Genomic DNA, 22,259 nt, shown 5'->3' with positions numbered 1-22,259 from the left:
CACGAAATAACTTCACCGGAGCCTGAACCATGGGGTGGCACCATAATCTGCGCGTCGACAATAGTCGAACAAGAGGTAGACCCAGCCTGCACCAGCATACCAGAGCCTTCACCACAGGACCGCCCTAAGCTTCTGGTCATTGTCGAAATTTTTGTGACATTGGCCCTGTTCTTTCAACACATACAAGAGCTTTTTGGTCTGAAGCATTTGGGGCGCCTCGACCATGGTGACATCGCGATCAAACAGGAGGCAGTTCCAGCCTGCACAGTACCGTCGTCATTTCAAAATCGTCGCTTAAAACAGCTCTCTCAACTGAAGACAGTCGAGAGTAAACAGAGCCCTTTGCGGCGCAGCCCACGCAACTATGGCGTCGGCGCGGTACAACAAGAGGCAGTCCTAGCCTCTCATAGTCCTTTGCGGCGCAGCCGACGCTCCCTCACGAAACGGACATATTCCATCGCAGGCCGATGCGACTCTACGGGCTGCAAAGATGACTGCAGCAAAAATGAGTGCGTGAACCGCAGGACGCGTGTTGAATGCGATCACGACAACTGCGGTCGCTCTTGGTGCCAAAATCGGCTATTCACCAGGCCACCAAAGCGCAAGCTCACCGTCTTCAAAACCTACACGCGTCGCGGACGCGGCCTACGCACCGACGAGGATCTACCGCAAGATATCTTCGTTGGGGAGATCAAGGGCGTGGTGCGCGACATGCGGGATTCGGACGGGGACTGGAGCAGCTCGCATTTCCGCATGGCCCTCAGCAACGGACGCGAGCTGGACGCGACGCACGTGAATTCGCAGGCGCGCTACGTCAACCACACGTGCGGCGAGCCGAACTGCGGGTGGGAGGAGTGGGAGGGGGCCGACGGCAAGGTGCACGTCGCCGTGTTCACTGTCATGCCCGTGAAGGCTGATACGGAGCTGACCATCAGGTACCACGATTGCACCCAGGCTGGGATGGAGGAGCCGAAGGCGCCGCCACAACAATCAAAAAAGGGCGAAGCGTGTTTGTGCGGGAGCGACAACTGCTGCGGTCTGCTATGGGGCCCTGAACTAGAGGGGCCCTGAACTAGAGGGGCCCTGAACTACAGGGGCTCTGAACAAGCCGGGACCGAAACGGGAAAAGAGCACCATGTAGCTAATGTACTAATATGACTCATGCATAAGTCGGTCCGTGCCTTACCCAGGTGGCCCCCAGCCTCCCTATCCCGTCATCCTATTGTTTTGCGTGGCATCCCCTGTTATACATGGCGTTGATTAGGGAGAAGGTTTCTGGCAGATGCGGTATATATTTCTTTTTTCTTTTTTTTCTTTAAAGCTGTAGATAACAATACTTCGCCGAGTCAAACTGCGGCTCCGTGACCACCACTTTGTAGATCGCCGGGCCGCAGCAAGGCGCAGTAATCAGCTATATACATGAGGCTTTTGCACATGCAGTGCTGACTTCACCCCCCCATCTGCGACGTTGACTTATGGGCGCGTATGGCCTGACCCCTAATCCCTGATCAGTTAGGCACCAACGCGACGTGTATTGGGTGACCAATGACAGCGCGTTAAGATATTGGGTGACCAATGACAATGCGTTAAGATGCCCCCCTGCACGAAGCGTTTTTCCGAAAAGGCGTTTTCCAGAAGGGCGCAGCTAGTTCTCACTAGGGTGCATAGGATAAACAATGCCTAGTGCAACTTCGGTGAATCGGTATTCTATTATGATGATTGAACCGGACTGCTCACAACATATACTTCTGACAGTCGAAGACGGCAACGACGGCAACGACGGCAACGACTCCTCCTCCTCCGCCATCGATACCTTAAAGCACAACAACCCCGAACCCGAAGACAAAACCACTGATCAGCAGCGTAACCCTGGCGACTCGGTCTCCATACCGCTGTTTGAAGACCCCACCATGGATAGGCGGGGTTTAAGTCCACATTGAGGATCTCTCTTGAGAAGGACGCATTGGGAAAACGCCGCATGGTCTACAGTATCCACTGTCCGGGGATCCGCAAATACGTGCGCCACGAACTTTGGGGATCCGTGCGCGGTCCCACAAATCCCTGACCATGGTACCCAGAGATTAAGCGGGGGGCATGATGCGCTCGCGCTAATAAATTTCCAGCTGGGATTGCACGATCACATGCTGTCACGCCATTTCGTCCTTTTGTTCCGCCCCTTTCGTACTTCTAGGTCTGTCTTCTTTCTTTCATTTCAACTATATCCAGACATCGTTCACAATATTTTGGGCATACAACGACCTTTCCCTGCTCTATGTTCCGGCTGCAGCCGGTGATCACAACCACATCACTTTAGACAGGCTTCTACTCGAGCGCCTACGGCCGCCGAAAGACCCTGGATGTGTTCTCTCAAGTGAAACTGGATCTTGCATTGCTACATAGGGCAGCAGGCGTTGACGCCCTCTCGTTTTCATTCCTTTTGTCTGTCTTATTTTCATCGGCCCTACCATCCCTATTGCCACCGGATCGATATACACAATCGGAGTCAAGGCTGCTCCGTCTCGCGAGATATCCAAAAGAAAGCCTGGGCGGGTGGGATCTTCTGGGCATAGTTTATTCCAGCTCTTTTCTCTCTCTTTTTTTCTCCTCCATCTTGAACCAAAGACGGCTTGCCGCAGTAGAGCTATCCTGTATCCAGTCATGCTCTGTCTCTCTTGAATGTGCCGCTTTACTGACTTCTCCCAGAACAGCTGAAATCGCAGTGTCCCGTTTTCTTCAGCTCAGCTCGACTCGCATCAACATGCCGGACCCGGGCAGCCCAGCGGCATTGTTATCGCCATCACTACTGGCCGATATCGGTGCCGGTTCCTCGACGCAGCCAAACACACCTCGTTCTTCCCATGATCCTCGTGAGAGCCCTGACAACGTTCTAGAGATGCTGAGACCAATCAGTCGAGACTCTCTTTTGCGACAAGACCAGTGCCTGCCTCAGCTGCCGCCGTTGCAAGACATTGTGGATAACTGCTCCTCTGCCTCTTCGGGAGCGAGTTCCTCGACGGAAAGCTCTTGTCTTCCTCATGCTGATATCGAACCGACATGGCCGCGGCCGATGGATTTGGACATAAAAAAGGTTTCTGCGAAAGCGACTTGGGAAGGGCATAGCCTGACCGGCCTCGAGCTCGATGCCTCTGTTGCTGTGCTTCGGGACGACTTGACGGGTCAGATCAAGCAATCCCTCGCCGAGCTGCGAGAAGAGGTCATTTCCCAGTTGGATGAGCTTCGAGGGGAGCTGACCAGCGGGCTAGATGCTGAGCAGGAAGCACGGGATTTAGATATGGCTCAGATGGAGGACGGTATAATGCGGCAGATAAGCGAGGCGAGCATTGCTATTACCTTTGATGATGCGCCGCTGAGAGCTTCCTTATCATTCCCCGACCATCCCTTCTGGTAGAAGACATATCTGAGGCATTTGCCTTGCTGAAGCCCTTTCAGGTGGTTGGTGAGTTCCCTTTTACTGTCGGCACCGATGGGTGCCTTGATGAAGAACCAGAGATCAACAGCCATACTGGCTGAAAGACAGGAAGGGGCTGGTGCAAATAACAAGGACTGTATTGTATTATAAATTATCGTGGATATGCACATACCAACCCAGATGTCATTGGTCTGAAGAATTCACTGCTATTGTTAAGGGTCTAGTGTCGATGTTCTTGAGCCAAAGCTAGCGCCTGATTATTCTATCCCCTGTCACGCCGATCCTTACACTCTCGCGCGTCATTACTAGGAGAGCCTTAGCAGTTGCCTAAAACGAGATTTACCGCATTTTCCGCTACAACGTGATTGTAATCTCGCCCGCAGTAGCTTACCATCCCCTGAGGCGGTCGACGAGCCACCCTTGCTTACATTTACACAGGACTATAACCTAGCTTTAACCCGAATCTTGAATAATGTTGACTATCAAGCCACGGGATTCCTATACCTAAGACAGAAAGATTCAGCTGGATTAGTATTGTTATGCTTCACCAATTTAGCCATCTTCGTTGAAACCCCAATACCGAGTATTTTCCTTCGCTCTCCATCAAGAATGGCCAGAAGCGCAGTTGCCCGAAACGCCAGTCGAGAAATCGAAAGAGCATTCTACCTTCCAGCAGAATGGGAGAGAGTATTTTGTGAAGGCATTCAGCCAGACTGGCTATGCTCAACAGAGGACCAACCGGGTATCGCGGTCAAAATGCAGGACCTCCTACAACTCGACGGCAGGGATCACAAATTTGTCATTCAACGAAAGGATGATTGCATTGTCAAGGAAAATTCAAGATTTCGTGAACTCGCAGATGAGATCGAGAAAGATTGGCCGGAAATCAATGGCAAAAGAAAGGCACGGCATCTTAATCAAAATCTTGTCGAAGAACTATGCGATTCGTTTGAGGCTCTGATGTCTGCATTCGAGGTTGCGTTTCTCCTTTCACGATCTGACAAATCAGGGAAGGATCTCGAACAATATTTTAAAAAGCTGTCGAGGACTATGTTGCTCACATCGAAGACGAACCCAGTATCTCGAAACTGAAATGCTTCCTTCAGGGATGCATGCTTAGAGTCAATGAGCTCTACCAAGTAGCGACTGAATTTCATCGGGATTGGAATGAATGGATGGGCTTTACAGCTTTTTTGAGGTTAATACTTCATCCCTTACACTTTGTTCCTACTCGCTAATTCAACATTTAGATTCCGTGTTGCGCACGATCAAGAAGAGAATTCGAGTGATCCTGGTTGTTATAATTTGGCAGGTATTAGTTACCTGAAACTTACGAAAGTTGAGGATTGCGATTCTACAAACGGGTCAATTTATTACCTCAAAGCAAAGCTCTGCTCAATGGACACACCGTTGGATATGGCAATGTCTTTCTTCTATTTGTCGAAGGCCGCTTTTGCTACGGAACCCTAATTTGAACAGATACGAGGATGATGTTTTACTCATTATTAACGTCTTGCGCAACATCTACAAGACTTCTCGAAAGCGAAGGCAGTTCGCTCCATGGTCTGTTATAGCTGCCTTTGCCCATCATTTTGCTCGGCGGTGTTCAGAAGCATGGGAGTTGAGGAATTTTCAGCGATATTGCCAAGTCTCCATCAGTGGCTTAGCTTTGCACATCGGAAAACAGCAGTATAATTACTGTTGGTTTGGAGCCTTAAGTCAGACCTCTTATCTCCGGATACCTTTAAGATTTACTAATTCGAGACGAAAATAGTCGCTTGTCTTGCCAACAACGCACTTTACGATACAATAAATCCTGCGCCAAAAGCTGCAGCAGCAGCGAAGACCTCCGATAGGGACGATAAATTATGGAGATCGCAGCTCATAAGTTTCACGACAGCGACAGACATTATCCACTTCAGCTGCTCTGATTTCTGGATACTGCCTTTCGTGAATGGGCGATTGACTTTTATGGGATTCTTGGATTCATCATTATCTCCCTGTTCTTCGCGAGAAGAGATTATGAGTCTAGGGAGTCATCTTGAGTGGACTGAGCTTGTAAAGTTATTGAATATACTCTCCTCGGTATGCATAAATGGGTTAGATTTTAAGGGTTTAATATCTAATTGCTTCCACTAAACAGAAATTTCGCTTCCTCGATGAGCCTAAGGGTAACTCGACACAACATTTATCTACAGATGATGCAACTCATTATCAAGCTGAATCAAAATTAAGCGTCTTTAATAGCATTTGCCTTCCGGAGGATTGGATGCTACGGGGTTTTTTTTTGGGCCGAACATCTTTTCCCTGAAGATTGGTTTCCAACTAATATCGACCTAAAAGAGCGTTTTAAGGAGACACAAGCTACAACAGCGCATCGCATCAAGCGAGTGCTTTGGTTGGCACGACGAATTGCAAGTTCTAAGAACTGGATCACTTACAATACCAAAAGCAATCTGTTCTCGATAGCATGAAGAATAATAAAGACAGTTCTTATCATACCAACTGTTTGAGACAAAGATATGTCGAAAACAGTATGGGTTCAAGGAGACATATAAGATGGTTTTATTCACTTGTGCTGAAATGGAAATGCAGTTTGATAAGTAAAAGTTTAGCAAAAGCACAATCCTTTACATTCGTCGAAGTATCCGTAGCTGGCGCAAACTTGATGTGGTGTTGCTTGAGAATGAATGCGAAAACAATATTTTCGATATATATATAAGGAAGAATGCAAATTTATCTTCAACAAACGTCAATAATTACCAAAGACTGCAGATGAAATTTTGTTTCCAAAACTAGCAGCTACAAAAGTGTGCTTTGAGTTAATAAATACTCCAAAGCCAGCAAAGAAAGAATTAAGCGCTTTCAGTCAAGGAGTTTGATAATAGAAAATGCAGTAATCTGATACTGACAACAAAGTATCTAACGTATTAGAATGCAATATCAGATTGTATAAACCAAATCTGAAACAACTAACACATTACATCTTGAAACAATTTGTGCTATTGTCACCCAAGCTTTAAAGCTTGTGTGATATTATCGACAACCAAACATAGCAATATCACACATAAAAAGCTCTTTTTTTTTTTTTTTTTTTTTTTTTTTTTTTTTTTTTTTTTTTGGTAAATTCTTTAAGACAATCCAATCAATTGGATGCCAGCTTACGAATCAGCACTCGTATAGCAGGTCTTCGCAAAGTTGCCGATGGCGATCGAGACCATTGGCGAGGCCTTGGAGTCTTCTTGGATGACGAAATTTCATGCATTGCGAAGCCTATCGGATGGAAATGAGCTGCATCTATGCTTTTATATAGCGGCGTGATTTTTTTGGCTATTGAAAGAAATAGAATTTAAGAGCAGAGATAATTCCACTATGCAGCTCAGCCTGAGTTACTTCAAAGCTCACATCACCTTATGATGATCATTATATCAAATCATTACACCAAATCATTACACCAAATCATTGCATCAAATCATTGGACCAGATTATTGCATCAAATCATTACACCAAATCATTGCACCAAGTCATTGCATCAAATCATTGCATCAAATTAGTCCACCAAATCATTAAATGTAATAATAGCGCGAATTACAGTTATAAACTGTATAAAGTTTTGAATTGGTATATAAGCTGTATGAACCGAAATATTTGTATGAAATCACTGGCAAGGAGAATTCCTGAAATGCAAGCATAGATACTAATATGTAACGAAACCGAATAAGCGGCTTACTGAGATAATATATCTTTGAACAAGTTTGTTGATTCGGCAACTCTTCAGCAGAAAATGTCGGATTGGGTAAAGGAGGGCAGGAAGGGAATTGCGCTGGCGAAGCAGACTATTATAGAAGTGCTGTGCAGTGGCAGCAACGTGAACCCGGGGACAACAACTTCATAGTTCTCCAGCGGTCTTTCATACACCCGTACCTGCTCGTTATACAAGACAGCCCAACAACAACTTTAAGCTACCTGGAGACTACCAGAAAGTCTCAGCTATGGTGCAGAGAGATCTCCTGAGGAGAGAGACTGTTGCTGCGGCCCTTGCCGAGATGTTGTGCGCTAAGCTTACCACTATCAAGTTGCTGATTTACAAAATAATCTTGAGACGGAACCCTAAGATAGAGCCGCTCGACAGTATTGATAAGCGCTATACAATTATCTTCTTTAATCTATCGATCAGCGCCGCTATTAGCTACTTACGTACATATTTCTGGTTCGGGATAAAATGCTCTGGCTGAAGCTCGAGCTCCCGATCCTAAACTCTAGCGAGATAATGTCAGAGAGTGCTCAGCTGGCCGACAGGATAAAGGAGTCCTGCCAGCCGGCCAGCAAGAACAAGGCTCTTATCGCCGTATCAGCTGCGGCCAGTAAGGGGTTCAATATACGAACAATGAAGGGACTACCCAAGGTGAGCTGCCATTATCTATTGCATATATTGTAGCAACAAGCTGATCTTGGTATGGATGGCCAGACCGTGCAAGATCTGGAGTTGAAATATATAAAGCTTACTGAGGCCCAAAGAACTAGGAGAAGTTATATGTATAGGTCATTCTCATTGGAATATCAAGGCCTGAAATGTAGAAACATGCATGGGCCGATTAAGTATAAGAATTTGCTTTATAGCCCAAGATAAAAGGTTGTGATTTCAGCCAAAAGTCATGAGGTAGACCTTGTTGCTATAAAATACCAGATTATCCTCAAAGTCCAAGGAATATGAGATGATCATCCAAGCAGCAGAAGCTCAAATCAATTGTACTTGTATCTTATATATATTGCAGTCATAATAGCATGCCTGCTAGCATCCAAACCAGCTTCCTGTTCTTGCCTTCATGTGATAGTAAGCTGCTATGCTGAAGAGAACCTCAGGGTGCAGCCTTGCCAGACAGCGCTGCTACACCCAGCCCTTCCGGGATGACGACCATGCCTGCCTGCCAAAACCCCACAGAGCTTATCAACCAGACTACGCTGCTGCACCCAGCCCTGCCAGGATAACAACCATGCCTGAAAGAATGCTCGGAGCTGTGGTGATGATGCTCTAGGACTGCTCACTAGCAGGAGATACCTACCCTCTTACCCTCTCTCTCTCCACATGTTCACAAGTCCTGAGTTGCTACTGAGTGTTCTCCAGGCTCCGCGCTTGTCAGGCTGCCCGCTGCCCGCTGGGGCGCGCTCATCACCTGTCCCTGGCATCGAGACCTGCAGCTGCTCTGCTCTGCGCCTTCTCCTTCAGCCGTCGGCTCCTGCGTACAGATGCTGTTGATAGGATGTCTGGGGGAGGAACAGGAGGCTCCGGGCCAGACGGCGCTTGTTGGGCAGCAGAGAACAGCTGGGCGGAAGCTTCGGGTTTCCGGGGCTTATGTTTTTGACGAGCCTTGGCTATCTTAGCTTCACGAACTCCATCAAGTGCTGTGCATGCTGGTTGTGAAAGCTGCTCAGCTCTGTGACGAGACCCTCTCTTCGGCAGCTGCTGCTGCTGCTGCTGCTGCTGCTTGTGCTGTAGGGCTGAGGGGGGAGGGGATGATGAAGAAAGCTCTCCAACTCTATCTGCTGGATGGCCGGGCGGTAGGCTCTCTGTTCGCTCGTTGCCCGCCAGCCCTTGGAGCATCTTTTCAAGGGCTTGCTCATGCTTTGTCTGTTGCAGTCTGCTGCCGGCAGCAGGCTGGGCATGGTTGCGGTCTCTGGCCGGGTTCTGCTTCTTTTTCTTCCTCGGCTTCTTCAGCACACAGCCTGGCGACGGGCGGGATGCTGCTGTTCTCGCCTTCTTCTTGCCTGCCACAGGAATATCAGCCCTCTCCCAGCTCTTCTCTCCCCCATTCCGAGCCTGCCTCGCAGGGGGATATAGCGTATCTGTTGGCGCAGGCGAGCTGGTTCGGTATTCGGGTGGTGTTGCGTATCTAGAAGGGAGCGATTCGCTTCGAGGGGGCGATTCGCTTCGAGGGGGCGATCCGCTTCGTTCTGAGCTTCCTTCGTCTCTCAGATGGCATTCCTCATCTGTTGACTCGTACGGTGGCCAGGCTTCCTGGCTTGCCGGGTTGCTTCTTTCGTTTCTCGGATGGCATTCCTCATCTGTTGACTCGTACGGTGGCCAGGCTTCCTGGCTTGCTGGGTCGCCTCTTTCGTCTCTCGGATGCCATTCCTCATCTGTTGACTCGAATGGCGGCCAGGCTTCCTGGCTTGCCAGGTCGCCTCCTTCAGACCTCGAGTATGCCGAAGGAGATGATCTTGCTTCTTGGGGTCGGGCGGCAGCGCTGGCTGCAGTCGGGCGCGATGTAGCAGGTTGGCGGAAGATGCTAATATCCTTTGATCGTAGCATAAGCGTTGCAAAAAATGCAGCATATGAATCGAAGGACTTCTGAAAGTAGATCTGAGTAATATCACTAAAAAACTGCATATCCTTATCGTTGCGGAGTTTCCTGTATGCTTTGGAGGGGTCCAGCGCTTCCTTCCAGAGCTTGTGCAGCTCTTTCAGCCTCTTCTCCCGCCGCTCCCCGAGCCGGCGGAAAAAGTCATCTCCATCCTCAGATATCCGGCCGACATCGAGTATATCGAAAAAGAAAGCATCCTCATTCTGCAGTGGTATCATAATGGTATTGAACTGTCTGGGAAGGGTAGTGAAGATGAGAGTAGGGCTTATGTCATGCGGCATGAACTTGTGAAATGCTTTTAAACGCTCAGGATATTGATCGAAATAATCATCAAAATCGACAGGACGGAAGATAAACGAGTCCCAATCTAGAGGCTTGTCCATAATGATGAGTGATAGGGCGTTATGAGTAGGACGAGAGAGCTTTGCGAAGGCAGGGCTTCGTGGAGATAGGATGCGAAAGAGCGCTGAACAGCGAAGTGCTGTAAGGGGAGTGTGGCTCGTGCTTCACTGTAGGTGGGGAAGCGGTTAGTTCCGGTTCAGCAGCAGACAAACTGAGGCAGTAAATTTGTCAAATGTGGGGCAGTGAATTCATAGGAGTGAAGGATGGGTGAAAAGCTAGGTCATTGGTTCAAACTATCCTGGAGCCAGAGGTACTGGTGCACCCGTTTCTATAGGAAAAGTACAACAAAGGGCCGGCTAGCTCGAAACCTAGTGAAAGGGCCCTGGTGTCAGGGGCCTGAAAGGCCCTTTCACCCACATGAGACCAATGCCTTTATTCCGACACTCCCTCGCAGCCAGCATCATCGTGATGCTGGCTGGCGTTCTCTTCAAGGTTCTCCATCCCAGCCATTTTGAGAAGCCTCTGGTATTAGCCAGGCTCCAGCGGCTTGGTGAGGGCATCCGCGATGTTCTCCTCAGAGAGCACATAGTAGAACTTCACGTTCCCTTGTGCCACCTCTTCACGAACGTAGTGGTAGCATGCCCTGATGTACTTAGTCCTATTTGTAGTTTCCAACTTCTCGATGATCTTGAGGGTAGCCTGGTTATCCGTATAGATTGGGATCGCTTGGTTCACCAGGTTGCCTTGATCTATTTCGACGAGGAACTCTCGGAGCCATGCTGCTTCCCGTATAGCAGCATTCGCAGCATAGTATTCAGATTCGGCTGTTGATTGAGAGATCGAGGTTATCAGCTTGGAGGCCTACAAGATAAGTCCTCCTGCCAGAGTGAAGATGAATGCGATCGTGGACTTGCTGGCATCTCGATCGTCGTTGTATGAGGCGTTGCAATAGCCTTCAAGAATCAAGCAGCCAGCCTTGTACTGAATGCCACAGTTCTTGATTCCTTGGTAGTAGTGCAGAATCCTCTTCACAGCTTTCTCATGGGCTTGCGAGGGGTTTAACATAAACCTGGCCCATATACTCGCTGTAAAGGCAGTGTCGATCCTCGTGATGCACAACGGGTAGATAACTGACCCGACGATCTGTTGGTAGCGCTTACAGTCCTCAGTCGAGGCCTCCTTGGTGTTGCGTACGGCCTCAGCTATAGCGCCCATGGCTACAGGGGTGATCGCTAGCTTGCATTCGCCCTGGCTTCATTCAGCAAGCATTCTAGCGATATATGCATTCTGGCAGATGATTATATTGCTGTTGGGCTGTTGATTGATCTTCACGCCTACAAACCATTCAGCTAGGCCTAGATCAGTAACTTCGAGCCTCTCGGACAGCCTCTCGATAAGCTGTTCGCTCAGTGCTTGCTGGTCTGGCTGTAGAGCAATCAGAAAGTTGTTAACAAACGAGGCTACAATCATCTTCGTGTTCTTGTTGAAATAGATAGCTGAATTGCTTACCAGCAGCTCGAAGCCTTCATTCTGAAAAAAAAAAAGAAAATCCAGCGCCTAGGATGATCGCTCCGCCCCGGACCGAAGCCCAGAGGCCCCAGAAGCCTCACTCTCCAAAAATCCAAACCAGTCTACCACGCCATTTCCCACATCCACGGAATTCCAATCAAACCCCTCAAAGAAAGAATCTGCACCAGCAACAGCAGACCCCTCAGCTACTACAGCTTGCACCTCAGCAGCAGCACGAACCCGCTCAGCTTCAGCTTCCTCAGCCTTCTCCTTCTCGAGCTTCTTAAGGTTATGAAGACCTCGACGGATAGCTTTGGACATCCTCTTGCGCTACATCTTTTTCTGCTAATGCAACCGAGTTAACTTCAACTCCAACTCCTTGATCTCATTCTCCAACTTCCGATGTTGTATAGAGATGAGAAGAAGTTCAGCAGCATTAGTCAGCTTCAGAATGTCGTACCGTGCACAATCTTAAGCGATGCACTCGGAACAACGAGAAGAGTTCTTGGGAGAAACAATGCATGATGCTAGGCTACGATCATTGCAATAAGAACAAGGATGCATGTCGAAACTGTTGGAAATAATGGATTGAAGAAGGAAGTTTTTCTGTTTCTTCTTATTGGAATGAGGATTCGCGGATTTAGGTTTTGCAACTCTGTTCGACATCTCGATTAGGAAAGCATGACCCAACGCACGAAGAACTTGCCAGGAAACTTACGAAAGATCGTTGAGAACAACGACTGATAGGAGGGAGATGATGTTATGACCCATCCAACATGCAGGTCACGAAACAGGCCCCGCCAACAAGGGACCAGGTGTCACGACCCAACGTCGGACAACAGGCAGTATTATATAATCCAGGGTTAGAGTTGTAATAGAGGGAGGATCTGTAAGTCTGCTCTCAGAGCCTCAGATCCTTATACCATGGATCTATGAATCTGCCACCAGATCCACAGAGCCACGATGAAGAGCTGGATATATAAGAATATATTCATTATCATTAGATAGACTACCAGAATATAGCTCTTCAGTCATCAATCTAAGTATTCATTTGTTATACACTTGAATAGCCCCAAAGGCGAATGAAAGCACTTGTACAGATTACTCAGTTATATTTCTGTATTCGATTGGTTATTACTTTGATACCGCTCTTGTTAGCATAAACTCTTTGTGTACTTCAGGATCTTCGGATATTGCAGTGCATCATTACAAGACCCCATCCGCGGCTAGTTGACTTGCTCTCGACTGGCAGTTGCCGTCTCCTGAAGTCTGTCTATAATCCTGCAAATGGCTCAAAATGGTCCTATGTTGGAGCACATTTTTGTGCCCCCGGCTGAACGGGAAGGGTGTTCTAAAATGGGGGTGCTAATTACTGACCGACCACCTAGCTGCGTGAAGATACGAAGCTTGTTACTCTAACGACCCACTAAACTGCGTCTGCTAAACACCTGCTTCGCGACGGCCCAGCCATCTGGATACTTCGGAGCATCTTTCTGTGCTCATTTCCTATTTCGGTCAAGAGCACTTTTTCTTCTCTTATTATCCGTCCTGGCTAACACACGAAGCACAGATGTGGAAAAGCACAGCTGTGGGAAAATGCACATGAGGTACGGAAGTCGCTACCAAAAGTCAATACGATTCTGCTAGTAGAATGATATCCCCTGTACTTCAGTGAACAAGAACCTCACGTGCGGATCATAGAGGATTGACTAAATCATGCCAGGTTTCCCCTCGTGCTTAAGGGAAGTGCGGAGTAAACAATGGCGTAGTATAGGTTGGCCCTGCCAGGGCCTGTTGAGCGGGGCGTCATAGCTACCAGGTTGAGGGCCTGCTTGCTGCATTGCCACAGCCGATGGTTGATTTCGTCACCTGGCTGGCTTGTTTTTTGCCTCGAATGTCAAGTCACCAGAAGGAAGCTCTATCCTCGCAAATGAGACGAGGAAAAAGAAAACGAAGAAAATGACTGAATAATCAGATCAACTTGCTCCTAGGCAATAATTAATACCTATACTGTACATTATCCGCCCGCTGTAACTTCAGCATCCTGCTGTGCGTCTTGAAGTATCTTCTTCATTGAGGAATAGAGCTTAGGCTCCGGTCTTTTCCGTCTTTCACCACCTGGGAATACCCCTCTGCGCAGCCTATTGACCCATGGAATCAATGGCTGGTAGTACGATGTGAAGTTCTCTTTCACCATCTTGAGAAAATCCTCTTCATCGGAAATCACACCCTTCTTAGATCCAACTAGCTTATTATCACTCTCGTAATTCCAACTGTCGAACTCAGTTGGCCCGATATCCTCACCATTCGCATCATAGTGGATGCATATCCAGAAGAGCACCCAGAAGAATGACTCGAGGTCGTGCATGAAAGAATGCTGCTCGCCCAGAAGCGTCCCGATTGCCATGAATGCCCTCGTGCCGGTCTTGCTCTTGGCTCCAGAGGCGCCCTCTCGTTGCTCTCTGATGGCGAGGTCCAGATCAATCAAGAACGAAGGCCAGGAGGGGTTGTTGTCGTCCTCGTTAATCATGAGATTGTTGATGGAGATATCTCTGTGAAGGAAGCTGGCCTTGCGCCGCAAGGACTCATGTCCTTCAATGCAGCTTTCCAACGCAGCAAGCAGGGCCGATCGGGAGCTTGCCTTGTAGATAGGCTTTCCATAGTCACGAAGAATAATACGTCGATGCACCCGGTTTGATAGTGCATCGCCGCCAGCCTTCGTTGGAAATGCCGAACGGGATCGCTTGCTGGGGGGCAGAGGGGCGCTAATCTGACTGGATGGTCGCTTTTTGCTAGTAGCGCGGCTGCTGCTGCGCCTCCGTAAAGCCCCAGACGCGATTATACTCGGCGGCGGCGGCATCGAGCGTTCCGGCTGGTAGTTCGTAGCTGTGGTAACATCTAGTCCTCTGCGAACGTTTCTTCGAATATCATCATCCATGCCGTGTACTTGAACTGTCTCGTGATAGTAATATCGAGCCACGTTAATAACGCCTTGATCAGTTGCCTCGCGTAACAATTCGCCCTCCTCATCGCGCTCGGGGTATTGCCATGAGTCTTTGATAACGAGCAGTATCTGTGGGTGTCCTTCGCGATGGGCTTTCCAGCAAGTTGTAGCCCGGCCAGCTATGCAACGTGCGCGTAACATCACCTTATCAATGATAAGGCGCTCTGTTGAACCATTCCGCTTGATCTCAATGAATCGCTTATCATTTGCTGTTATGATTGTCGGGTCGAAGCCAAGCTCCTCCTTGCTCATCCAGAGGAACCCAAGGATTGTGGATACAAACTGCAGCCCATCTTTGTTGATATCGAATTGTTCGGATGCAATCCCTCCAAGCCGGTCAAACTCCCATATCCTCATGAGAGATCCACAAATGGTAAAGCCCAAGACGAAGCGACGGGTATCTTGAGCAGCAAGCACTTCTCTCGCATACGTCCCAAGATCAAGCCATGCCTTTGATGCTTTGTCAGCCGATGGATTGCTCTTCAACTCGCCCGGTACGAGGATATGCGACCAGTGACATCGAGAGTCTTTCCCAGCCTTAGGGTTGTCCACGAAGCCGACGTCCAACTTGCGTTCTGCTGTAGAACCCTGGATCGGCTTGTTGGGTTGTGCCAGTGGCCTTCGTCGATTTGTTGGGGCTAACTTGCATTCTTCTGCTAATATCGCCAGTTTCTCGTTCAATTCCGCAAACCAGCTCAAGACACCGTTCTGATTTGCATCTCTCGGCCATCCGCTCCACCCATTACTGAAGAGTGGTTCGCTGCCTTCCGTGCACTTTTTAAAGACAGCCTCGGATGCTGTCTTAAGACCTGCCACCCGTCCAAAAAAAGCCTCATGGAATTGAGGAAGCCCGACGTACAAAGCGCCGAGTTCATTCCTAAGGACTCTGTCCACATCATCGCGATACTCGGAGGAGTTCGCGAAGCTGCTCGTGTTGTGCAGCCATGGGGTTTGTTGCAAGGAAGAGGCTATCGGTCGGGGAGGCGGGGTGGATTCGGTAACGGCATTGTAGAGTTGGTTCCAGATGAGCGCATCATCAGGATCATCGGCGAGGGCTGCCTTTAGGAGAGGCTTGATGCGGTTGAAGTCGAAGTTGTCGGAATTGACAGCAGAGATCAGTTTGAGGAGATCGTTGCGAAGGGTGCCATGGCCTGTCTTTGATCGCAGGAAACGAATCGTGGGGAGGTTGGGTAGAGCGAATAGAAGATCGAGGACGACATTCTGGAGATCTGAATAATGGTCAGAGGAGCGTACTGGAACGGTAGTAGGATGTCTTTTCGTACCATCTTGGCTAAGCTGCTCTAACGCGTCCGGAGTGCAGGAGACACTCGCGCCTTCGCAGATCGAACTGAATGAAGCGCGGAAGGCATCAAGGCCATTCCCAATAGGATTGCTTTCGATGATCTTTGACTGAGATTGATCCGCCATCATGAATGTGCGGAGCCACGGTGTTAGTTGGGAGGGAAGAGGCTATGTGGTTGAGTCGAGGTTGAGGTTAAGGTCGAGGTTGTCGGTCACGAAACAAGCCCTGTCAACAAAGGAACCAAGGTGTCAGGAGACAACCAACAAGGATTACGTAAGCAAGGGTTAGGGTTGAGATCACCAACCCGAAGTGAGCTCACTAGGTCAGAAGTGAGCCAGACCAAGTGATCCAGGTGAGCCACGACGAAGAGCTGGATCTATAAGAACACATTCATTACCATTTGTAGAAGGCACTCTAGGGGCTGTACAAATGGTAGAAGGGAAGATGATTCTTCAATTAATCTATCTCAAGGCACGCTTGCCAATTGCCTTTCTATAGAGCCAGCAATTGGCACTAGTCCCAACTAGGCTAGCGTACCTGGCGACTCACTGCCCTTCCATTGAATGGCCCAGGCCAGTGAGTCAGGGTGGCCAGCCAAGCCTCATTCACTTGAGGCCCCTATGGCCACTGCCACACCATTAGATAGACTACTAGACATGGCTCTTCAGTCGTCAATCTAAGTATTCATTTGTCATATACTTGAATAGCCCCAAAAGCAGTAAAGCACTCACACAGTTTTGTTCAGCTATATTTCCGTATTCAGGGATTGACACTTCGACACCGCTCTTGTTAGCATAAACCCCTTTGTGTACTTCAGAATCTTCGGATATTGCAGTGCATCATTACAGCCGAGAACGAGGCCATTTTCAAGACCCGCAAGCGCAAGAAGATCCCCAATCCTAACAAACGATTTATGACTATTTCCGAGGCGGTTGCGGGTGGAAAAGAGGCTGCCTCATCCCTTGAAGAGGAGGATTTGCCTGCTGAGGGCGTTGTGGAGATTGAAGACGAAGATATTGAAGAGGATAGTGATGAGGAGTCCGGTGAAATTGCAGATGAGGATTCAGTACCAGTTTGTACATCTTCTGGTAGGGCTAGCCGTATGCTAGCTAGATATTTAGATTGAGCAGATTCAGGGCGTTCTAAAGATATATGGCTTGTTATTTTATAGCTTTAATTGAATTAATTGTGGTGGTGCGAATTCGTAGCATTTATATGGGATGTTTTCTATTTAGGTGTCCGGCGGGTAGGGGTCCCACAGTAAGTTATACTTCCGAAGTGACCTGGGTCCCGCCATCTGGTGCTCTGACGATGGATATGCAACCTGGATCCCTGTTACCAAGATGCATTGCAGGCGCAGCGACACTTCACGAGACCCGTTTTCCTAGTAACTTTGTGTTGCCCCCACTGCCCAGTAAGGGATGAAATGCAAGTTTGTGTGCACGCTAGGTAAAGTAAGGGAAGCTTGGTACAAAATTGCCGGTACCCGCGTCTATGCCGGCGTTAATATGACTGGCCAAAAGTATATTTTAGCAGCGTCAAGGATCCCTGCGAAACGATGTGCAGCATCAGCGCATGGTCGTGGTTGGTCTCTGCTGGTTACTTTTGATTCCCGAGATCTCAGGCGTTAATTTCGCACACCGCTAGAACGTCATTAGCCACACTGCCACATTTGTCACATCAACTCTTCCCTCCCACACCACACAACACGTCTTTCGCGACAATCGCCAGATGGCTATGCAAACCAGACCCAGAATCATGACACCAGCACTGAAGCCGCTGGCTTGTGAACTCGCAGCGCTCACTGATGCGGAGCTAGACCAGTATCTTCATAAGGAGAAACGTATGAGCTGAGCACGTGGAAGTGGCTGAATGAGTGTTGAGATTGAATCTATCTAATACAAAAGGAAGATCATCTAAGTAACTAAACCAGGCTCTGAGATGGTTTATGAGGAGACCAAAACAGAGGGTTAGGGTTAAATATGCCCCATTTTTCACACACCCCCCATCTAACTGGTCAGATGTGCCAGAAAAGTGGGTCTTTTGTGGGGTCCCCGCAGACGCGTTTAAGCTTATGTGGGCGCGTTTTACAGTCGCCTTGCCTCCTTCCAGTCCTCTTTCTTTTTCAACCAGCTCTTTTTCCATCTGTTTTCAAGGCCTTTGAAAGCCTCTGCGCATCAATATGCCTTTTCTAGTCACTCCAGATTTCTCATCAGGCGAGTCTGACGTTTCTGTCCCTCTTAGCGAGCTTAGTATGGCTGTTTCCGATGACAGCGATTCTGCTGAGGGCGAGATCCATGTGGTCTCTTCTGGTCCTTCTTCCGATGTGGAGACTGATGAGGATCTCTTGGGTGCAAACCCCAGCTCCCCTGCTAGCGTATCTGAGTCGCATGATGGTCCCTCGATGGCCACAGAGAAGAGCGCGAGCTCTGTTCAGCCTGTCTTGATTCCAACTGCTGGTTAGCACCCTCTTCCTGATATGAGTATAGAAAGAGCTGTCTGGGGATTGGTATGGGCTGAACTGATTGTTCTTGTTTCCAGGGATAGCGGTCTGGCCTGCTTGCTTCAAGTTCTCAAGCTCCGGTCGAGTTGTCTGCTGCTCGTGCTGATATCCTGATTTTGCATTCTTCGGTCGATAGTGCCTCCGATTCAGTTGGTATTAGTCTTTCCAAGCGCTCTGGTGCTGGTTCTACGGGGATTTCTAGCTTGTTTATTGATGATGATGACGATGATGATGAAGATAGCTTTGTGCTTCTTCAGGAGGCGCTCAAGACTGTAGGTTTGCATTGCTTTTTCTTCCAATGTTTACCTGGCTGACCCTTTTTCAGGCTTCCGGTAGCCTTTCAAGTTCTAAGCCAGTTGCAATAAGGCCTGTAACTGAGCAGGATATAGCTCGTTTGAGGTCCCAGAATGCATTGATGCAGAAGCTTCAGCAGGAGCGCCTCGATGTGGCTGCTGGAGATGCTGCCAAGTTGAGGATTCCTCAGTTGCAAGCCAAAAAGACTTTTCCAGTGGCCACCCCTTCCAGTACTCCCGCTGCAGGTTCCTCGAAGAGCTAAGACGATGCTTCCTGGGGTGCTGTTCGCGATGTTCCATGCATTGGCTGTATCAAGAGTCTGGCTGCAAGCAGCTCTAATAGTTCCTATCACAATCAGAAGAACTTATCTGCTGCTTGCTATGCTTGGTATTCAAAGGGTTACAAGTATATTCCGGTTTCTTTCTATCTCATGCCTTTTGTAGACAAGCTTTATATAGCCAAGCATGCGCTTGCTTCTGCTGAGGAGATGGATGCTCCTACGCTCTTGAAGAAAAGGATGTGCGCTGAAGTAGAGAAAGAAAACTCCACTTTCAACCTTGCTCCTCTGGGGACTCGATCCAAGCATGCTGTATGAGCTTAGAAAGCTGCTCTTGAGCATTTTGAGGCGGGCAAGTTTTCGGAGGTTGATAAGCTGCAGAAGCAGATTGAGGTGCTTACGGAAGAGCGTGATATGCTTCTTGCTGAGCAGAAGGCTGATTGTAAGGGGGCAGTTTCATGCTCTGCTAAGGAGGGGAAGGCTGTAGTTTCAGCTAAGAAGAAGGGAAAATAAGCTGCTATTCAGTCTGTCTCGCGCTTTGTTAATGATTATTCTGTTGAGTCTTACTGTGAATAGCATTTAAAGTATGAGAAAGCTAAAGCTGATATTGAGGCAGTGCTAGCTACTCTTCATTCTCTACCTAAGGAGTGAGCCCTGTTCAGGCTTAGATATGCTCTAGGCTTTGGTGAATAATTGGGTTTTTTGTGATTAAGTTCTTTAGTTTGTTGTTTGATGAAGGCTGCATGCTTAGTTTGCATGTTTCTGAGTAATACTTCTGAGCTATAAGCTCTCGTTTTTGATTTTGATAAATGAAATTCAGTGATTGAGAGCATTCAAAAGAAGCTAATGTGAGATCGAGTTGCTTATCTGTGTTTCTTTAGATTCCTTCTTAATCCTCTGATTCAAGGTATAGCTGATATTCTGAAGATTGAGAAGCGCTCTGAAGTGTTCGAACTGCGCTTGATTGAGATTCTTAGTCAGTCTATCAGCTGGTATGCTCTGTATTAGCATATATAAGATCTGGAATTTGCTCTTTTGGAACTCCTGCTTGAGCTACATTTAGTATATATCTATATAGCGAAGCTTTGTATTTATTCTTTCATGCTCTGTAACTACCAGCTGTATAGCTTGTTGATTATTACAGAAGATATTCCAGGGCTTACTGAGGTTCAAGGTGAGGTTTTGAAAGAGGTGTTGTAAGGCGATTGTTTTCTTAGCTGTGGCTGAGAGGGCGTATAGTTCAGCTTCTGTAGTTGAGATGATTATCAGGCTTTGCTTTGTTGCTTTCCATTGTATAGAATCTTCGAATAGGCTGAAGATATATCCTTGTGAGGATTTTCGATTCTCCGCATTGTCGACAAAGGAAGCATCTCTGGCAATTAGCAGGGCTTGAGCTTCAGGATGGCTTTCTCTGTACTGGATTGCTAGAAATCTCATTCCATACAGATAACAGATTACTCTGTTTGCTTGTTCCAGGTGCTTTAGCTCTAGGTTTATCAAAAATCTGGAGAGAAGAGTGCATGCAAAAGCTACATCTGGTTTTATCATGATAGCAGTATACAGAATCGATCCAATCTTCTTCTGATACTCCTTGATTTAGTCTTTTGATGCTTTCCCTTTCCATTTGATAAGCTTCCCAAGATCCAGAGGTATTGAAAGTATTAAAGCTGTATTAGCTGCAAAGCTAAACTTGTTAGCTATTTTCTCGATGTATGCATTATAGACTAGGCTGATTGTGCGGTTGGCTCTGTTTCTAACGATTCGAACTTCCAAGAACTATTCTGCTGCTCTCTGATCCTTTATCTCATATGCCTTGAAGATTCCTTTCTTTACTCTGCATGTCTTTGATGCCTGATTCTGCGGATAGAACAGCAGGATATTATTTACATAGAACAGAACAATCAGCTTGTTTGCTTTGTTAGTAAATATACAGAGCTCTTTAGTTGAGGGCGTAAGGCTGAGATTTCGCAGAGTTGAGCAGAAGTGCCTGTATCAGAGTGCTAGCAAGTCTCTCAGGCTGTACAGTGCCTTTTCCAGGAGCATGATTTTCCTTTCCTTCTTGAATCCATCAAGCAGCTTACAGAAAACGCTTTCCTAGCTTTCTCTGCTGGCATTCAGGAATGCTCCGGTAATGTTCATCTGGTTGATCTCTAGGTCGAAATATGCTGCCACAGCTATAAGTGTGCGAAAGGAGTGTGCAGCTAGCATTGCTGTATACATATCTTGAAGATTGCTTGCTTTTTGCAGGTTTTCTCGTATATAGATTCAAGCTTTGAATGAGATTAAGTAACTATTCTTATCAAGTTTGTATCTGTATACTCATTTGAGTAGCAGTAGCTTCTCTTTGGCTTTCCTACGCTTGAGGATCTGCTATATCCTTTTGTTGATCAGTTCCTGGATTTCTAATTGCATTGCTTTCTATTACTCAGTATGGAAAGAACTGTTTCGTGCTTCTTTCCAGGTTCCAGGTTCGGATAGTAGTTGTTTATAATGCTTCTTTTCAGCTATTGCTAGCTCTGTGATTTGCTGAGAAGCATCAAAGTGCTTTTGCTGCAAGTATGAAGCTTTTCTGCATATAGAGTTTGCCTCAAGTATAGCAGCTGCAACTATACTGTATATAGTCTGAAAACGCTTATTCCATATTCTGGTTGCTTCCTTTAGCTAATTAGGCAAAAAAGTAGCTATGAGGTTTACTAGAGCTGTTTAGCTTATTATAAAGGCTGTAGCAAATGATTCTTAGTATTAGCAAGCTTTATTGATTGGTTTCTGTGCTCTGTTTGAACGCTATATGGATTGAGATTTATAGATCTCATTCCTTGTTCAACGATGTCTGATTGAAGCCTAACCAGGCTTATACTTTCATGCTGCAGGCTGGCTTGTATTCTGAGCAGTAGATGCGCTAGTAGCTTGTTATTCAGTACTTGAAGATACTTGTTCAGTTGCTGAAATATCCTTGCTGCTTGCAGCAGCACTTCTTTCTGGCTGATCTATTCGTTCCAATGCTTCAGGAGATTTTTCAGAAGTTGAAAGTTCTTGTATCTTATTCTCTGAGCTTCTTTCCTGAGATAGGTTGCTTTGCAAGAGTGCTTCATTGCTAGTCTCAGATGCTCTTATCTCCAAGTTCTAACTTAGAATGCCTTCCGAGGGAAATTCTGAGGATAGGCTACTGTTCTCATCGGATAGCAGATAAGATCCTTAGTTTCGATTTGTAGCATTAGGCTAGAGAACTGAGTTC

At 47.4% G+C, this 22,259-nt stretch overlaps 4 protein-coding genes across 4 annotated transcripts; 2 read left to right on the top strand and 2 right to left on the bottom strand.

Annotated features, from left to right (window-relative positions):
* Positions 1 to 364: 364 nt before the first annotated feature.
* M406DRAFT_326819 (SET domain-containing protein) lies at positions 365 to 1,071 on the top strand (the record flags this gene model as incomplete). Its single annotated transcript, XM_040920136.1, has 2 exons — positions 365 to 393; positions 591 to 1,071. 2 exons carry the CDS (start codon positions 365 to 367, stop codon positions 1,069 to 1,071), a joined length of 510 nt encoding a protein of 169 aa, XP_040779184.1.
* Positions 1,072 to 2,937: 1,866 nt separating this feature from the next.
* On the top strand, positions 2,938 to 3,578 carry M406DRAFT_320819 (uncharacterized protein). Its single transcript, XM_040919435.1, has one exon. It carries the CDS (start codon positions 3,068 to 3,070, stop codon positions 3,407 to 3,409), a length of 342 nt encoding a protein of 113 aa, XP_040779183.1. The 5' UTR covers positions 2,938 to 3,067; the 3' UTR covers positions 3,410 to 3,578.
* Positions 3,579 to 8,600: 5,022 nt separating this feature from the next.
* On the bottom strand, positions 8,601 to 10,194 carry M406DRAFT_349697 (uncharacterized protein; the record flags this gene model as incomplete). The annotated part of the gene is made up of 1 exon (XM_040922490.1): positions 8,601 to 10,194. The coding sequence occupies exon 1, from the start codon at positions 10,173 to 10,175 to the stop codon at positions 8,601 to 8,603; it is 1,575 nt and encodes a 524-aa protein (XP_040779182.1). The 5' UTR covers positions 10,176 to 10,194.
* Positions 10,195 to 13,594: 3,400 nt separating this feature from the next.
* On the bottom strand, positions 13,595 to 16,100 carry M406DRAFT_109223 (uncharacterized protein). The gene is made up of 2 exons (XM_040915344.1): positions 15,931 to 16,100; positions 13,595 to 15,876 (listed from the first exon to the last, which is right to left on the bottom strand). Exons 1-2 carry the CDS (start codon positions 16,076 to 16,078, stop codon positions 13,661 to 13,663), a joined length of 2,364 nt encoding a protein of 787 aa, XP_040779181.1. The 5' UTR covers positions 16,079 to 16,100; the 3' UTR covers positions 13,595 to 13,660.
* Between the last annotated feature and the right edge of the window lie 6,159 nt (positions 16,101 to 22,259).

The sequence above is a fragment of the Cryphonectria parasitica genome, assembly GCF_011745365.1.
Source record: "Cryphonectria parasitica EP155 unplaced genomic scaffold M406scaffold_2, whole genome shotgun sequence".
NCBI classification, from domain to species: domain Eukaryota; kingdom Fungi; phylum Ascomycota; class Sordariomycetes; order Diaporthales; family Cryphonectriaceae; genus Cryphonectria; species Cryphonectria parasitica.
This window is presented reverse-complemented; position numbering and strand designations above follow the sequence as displayed.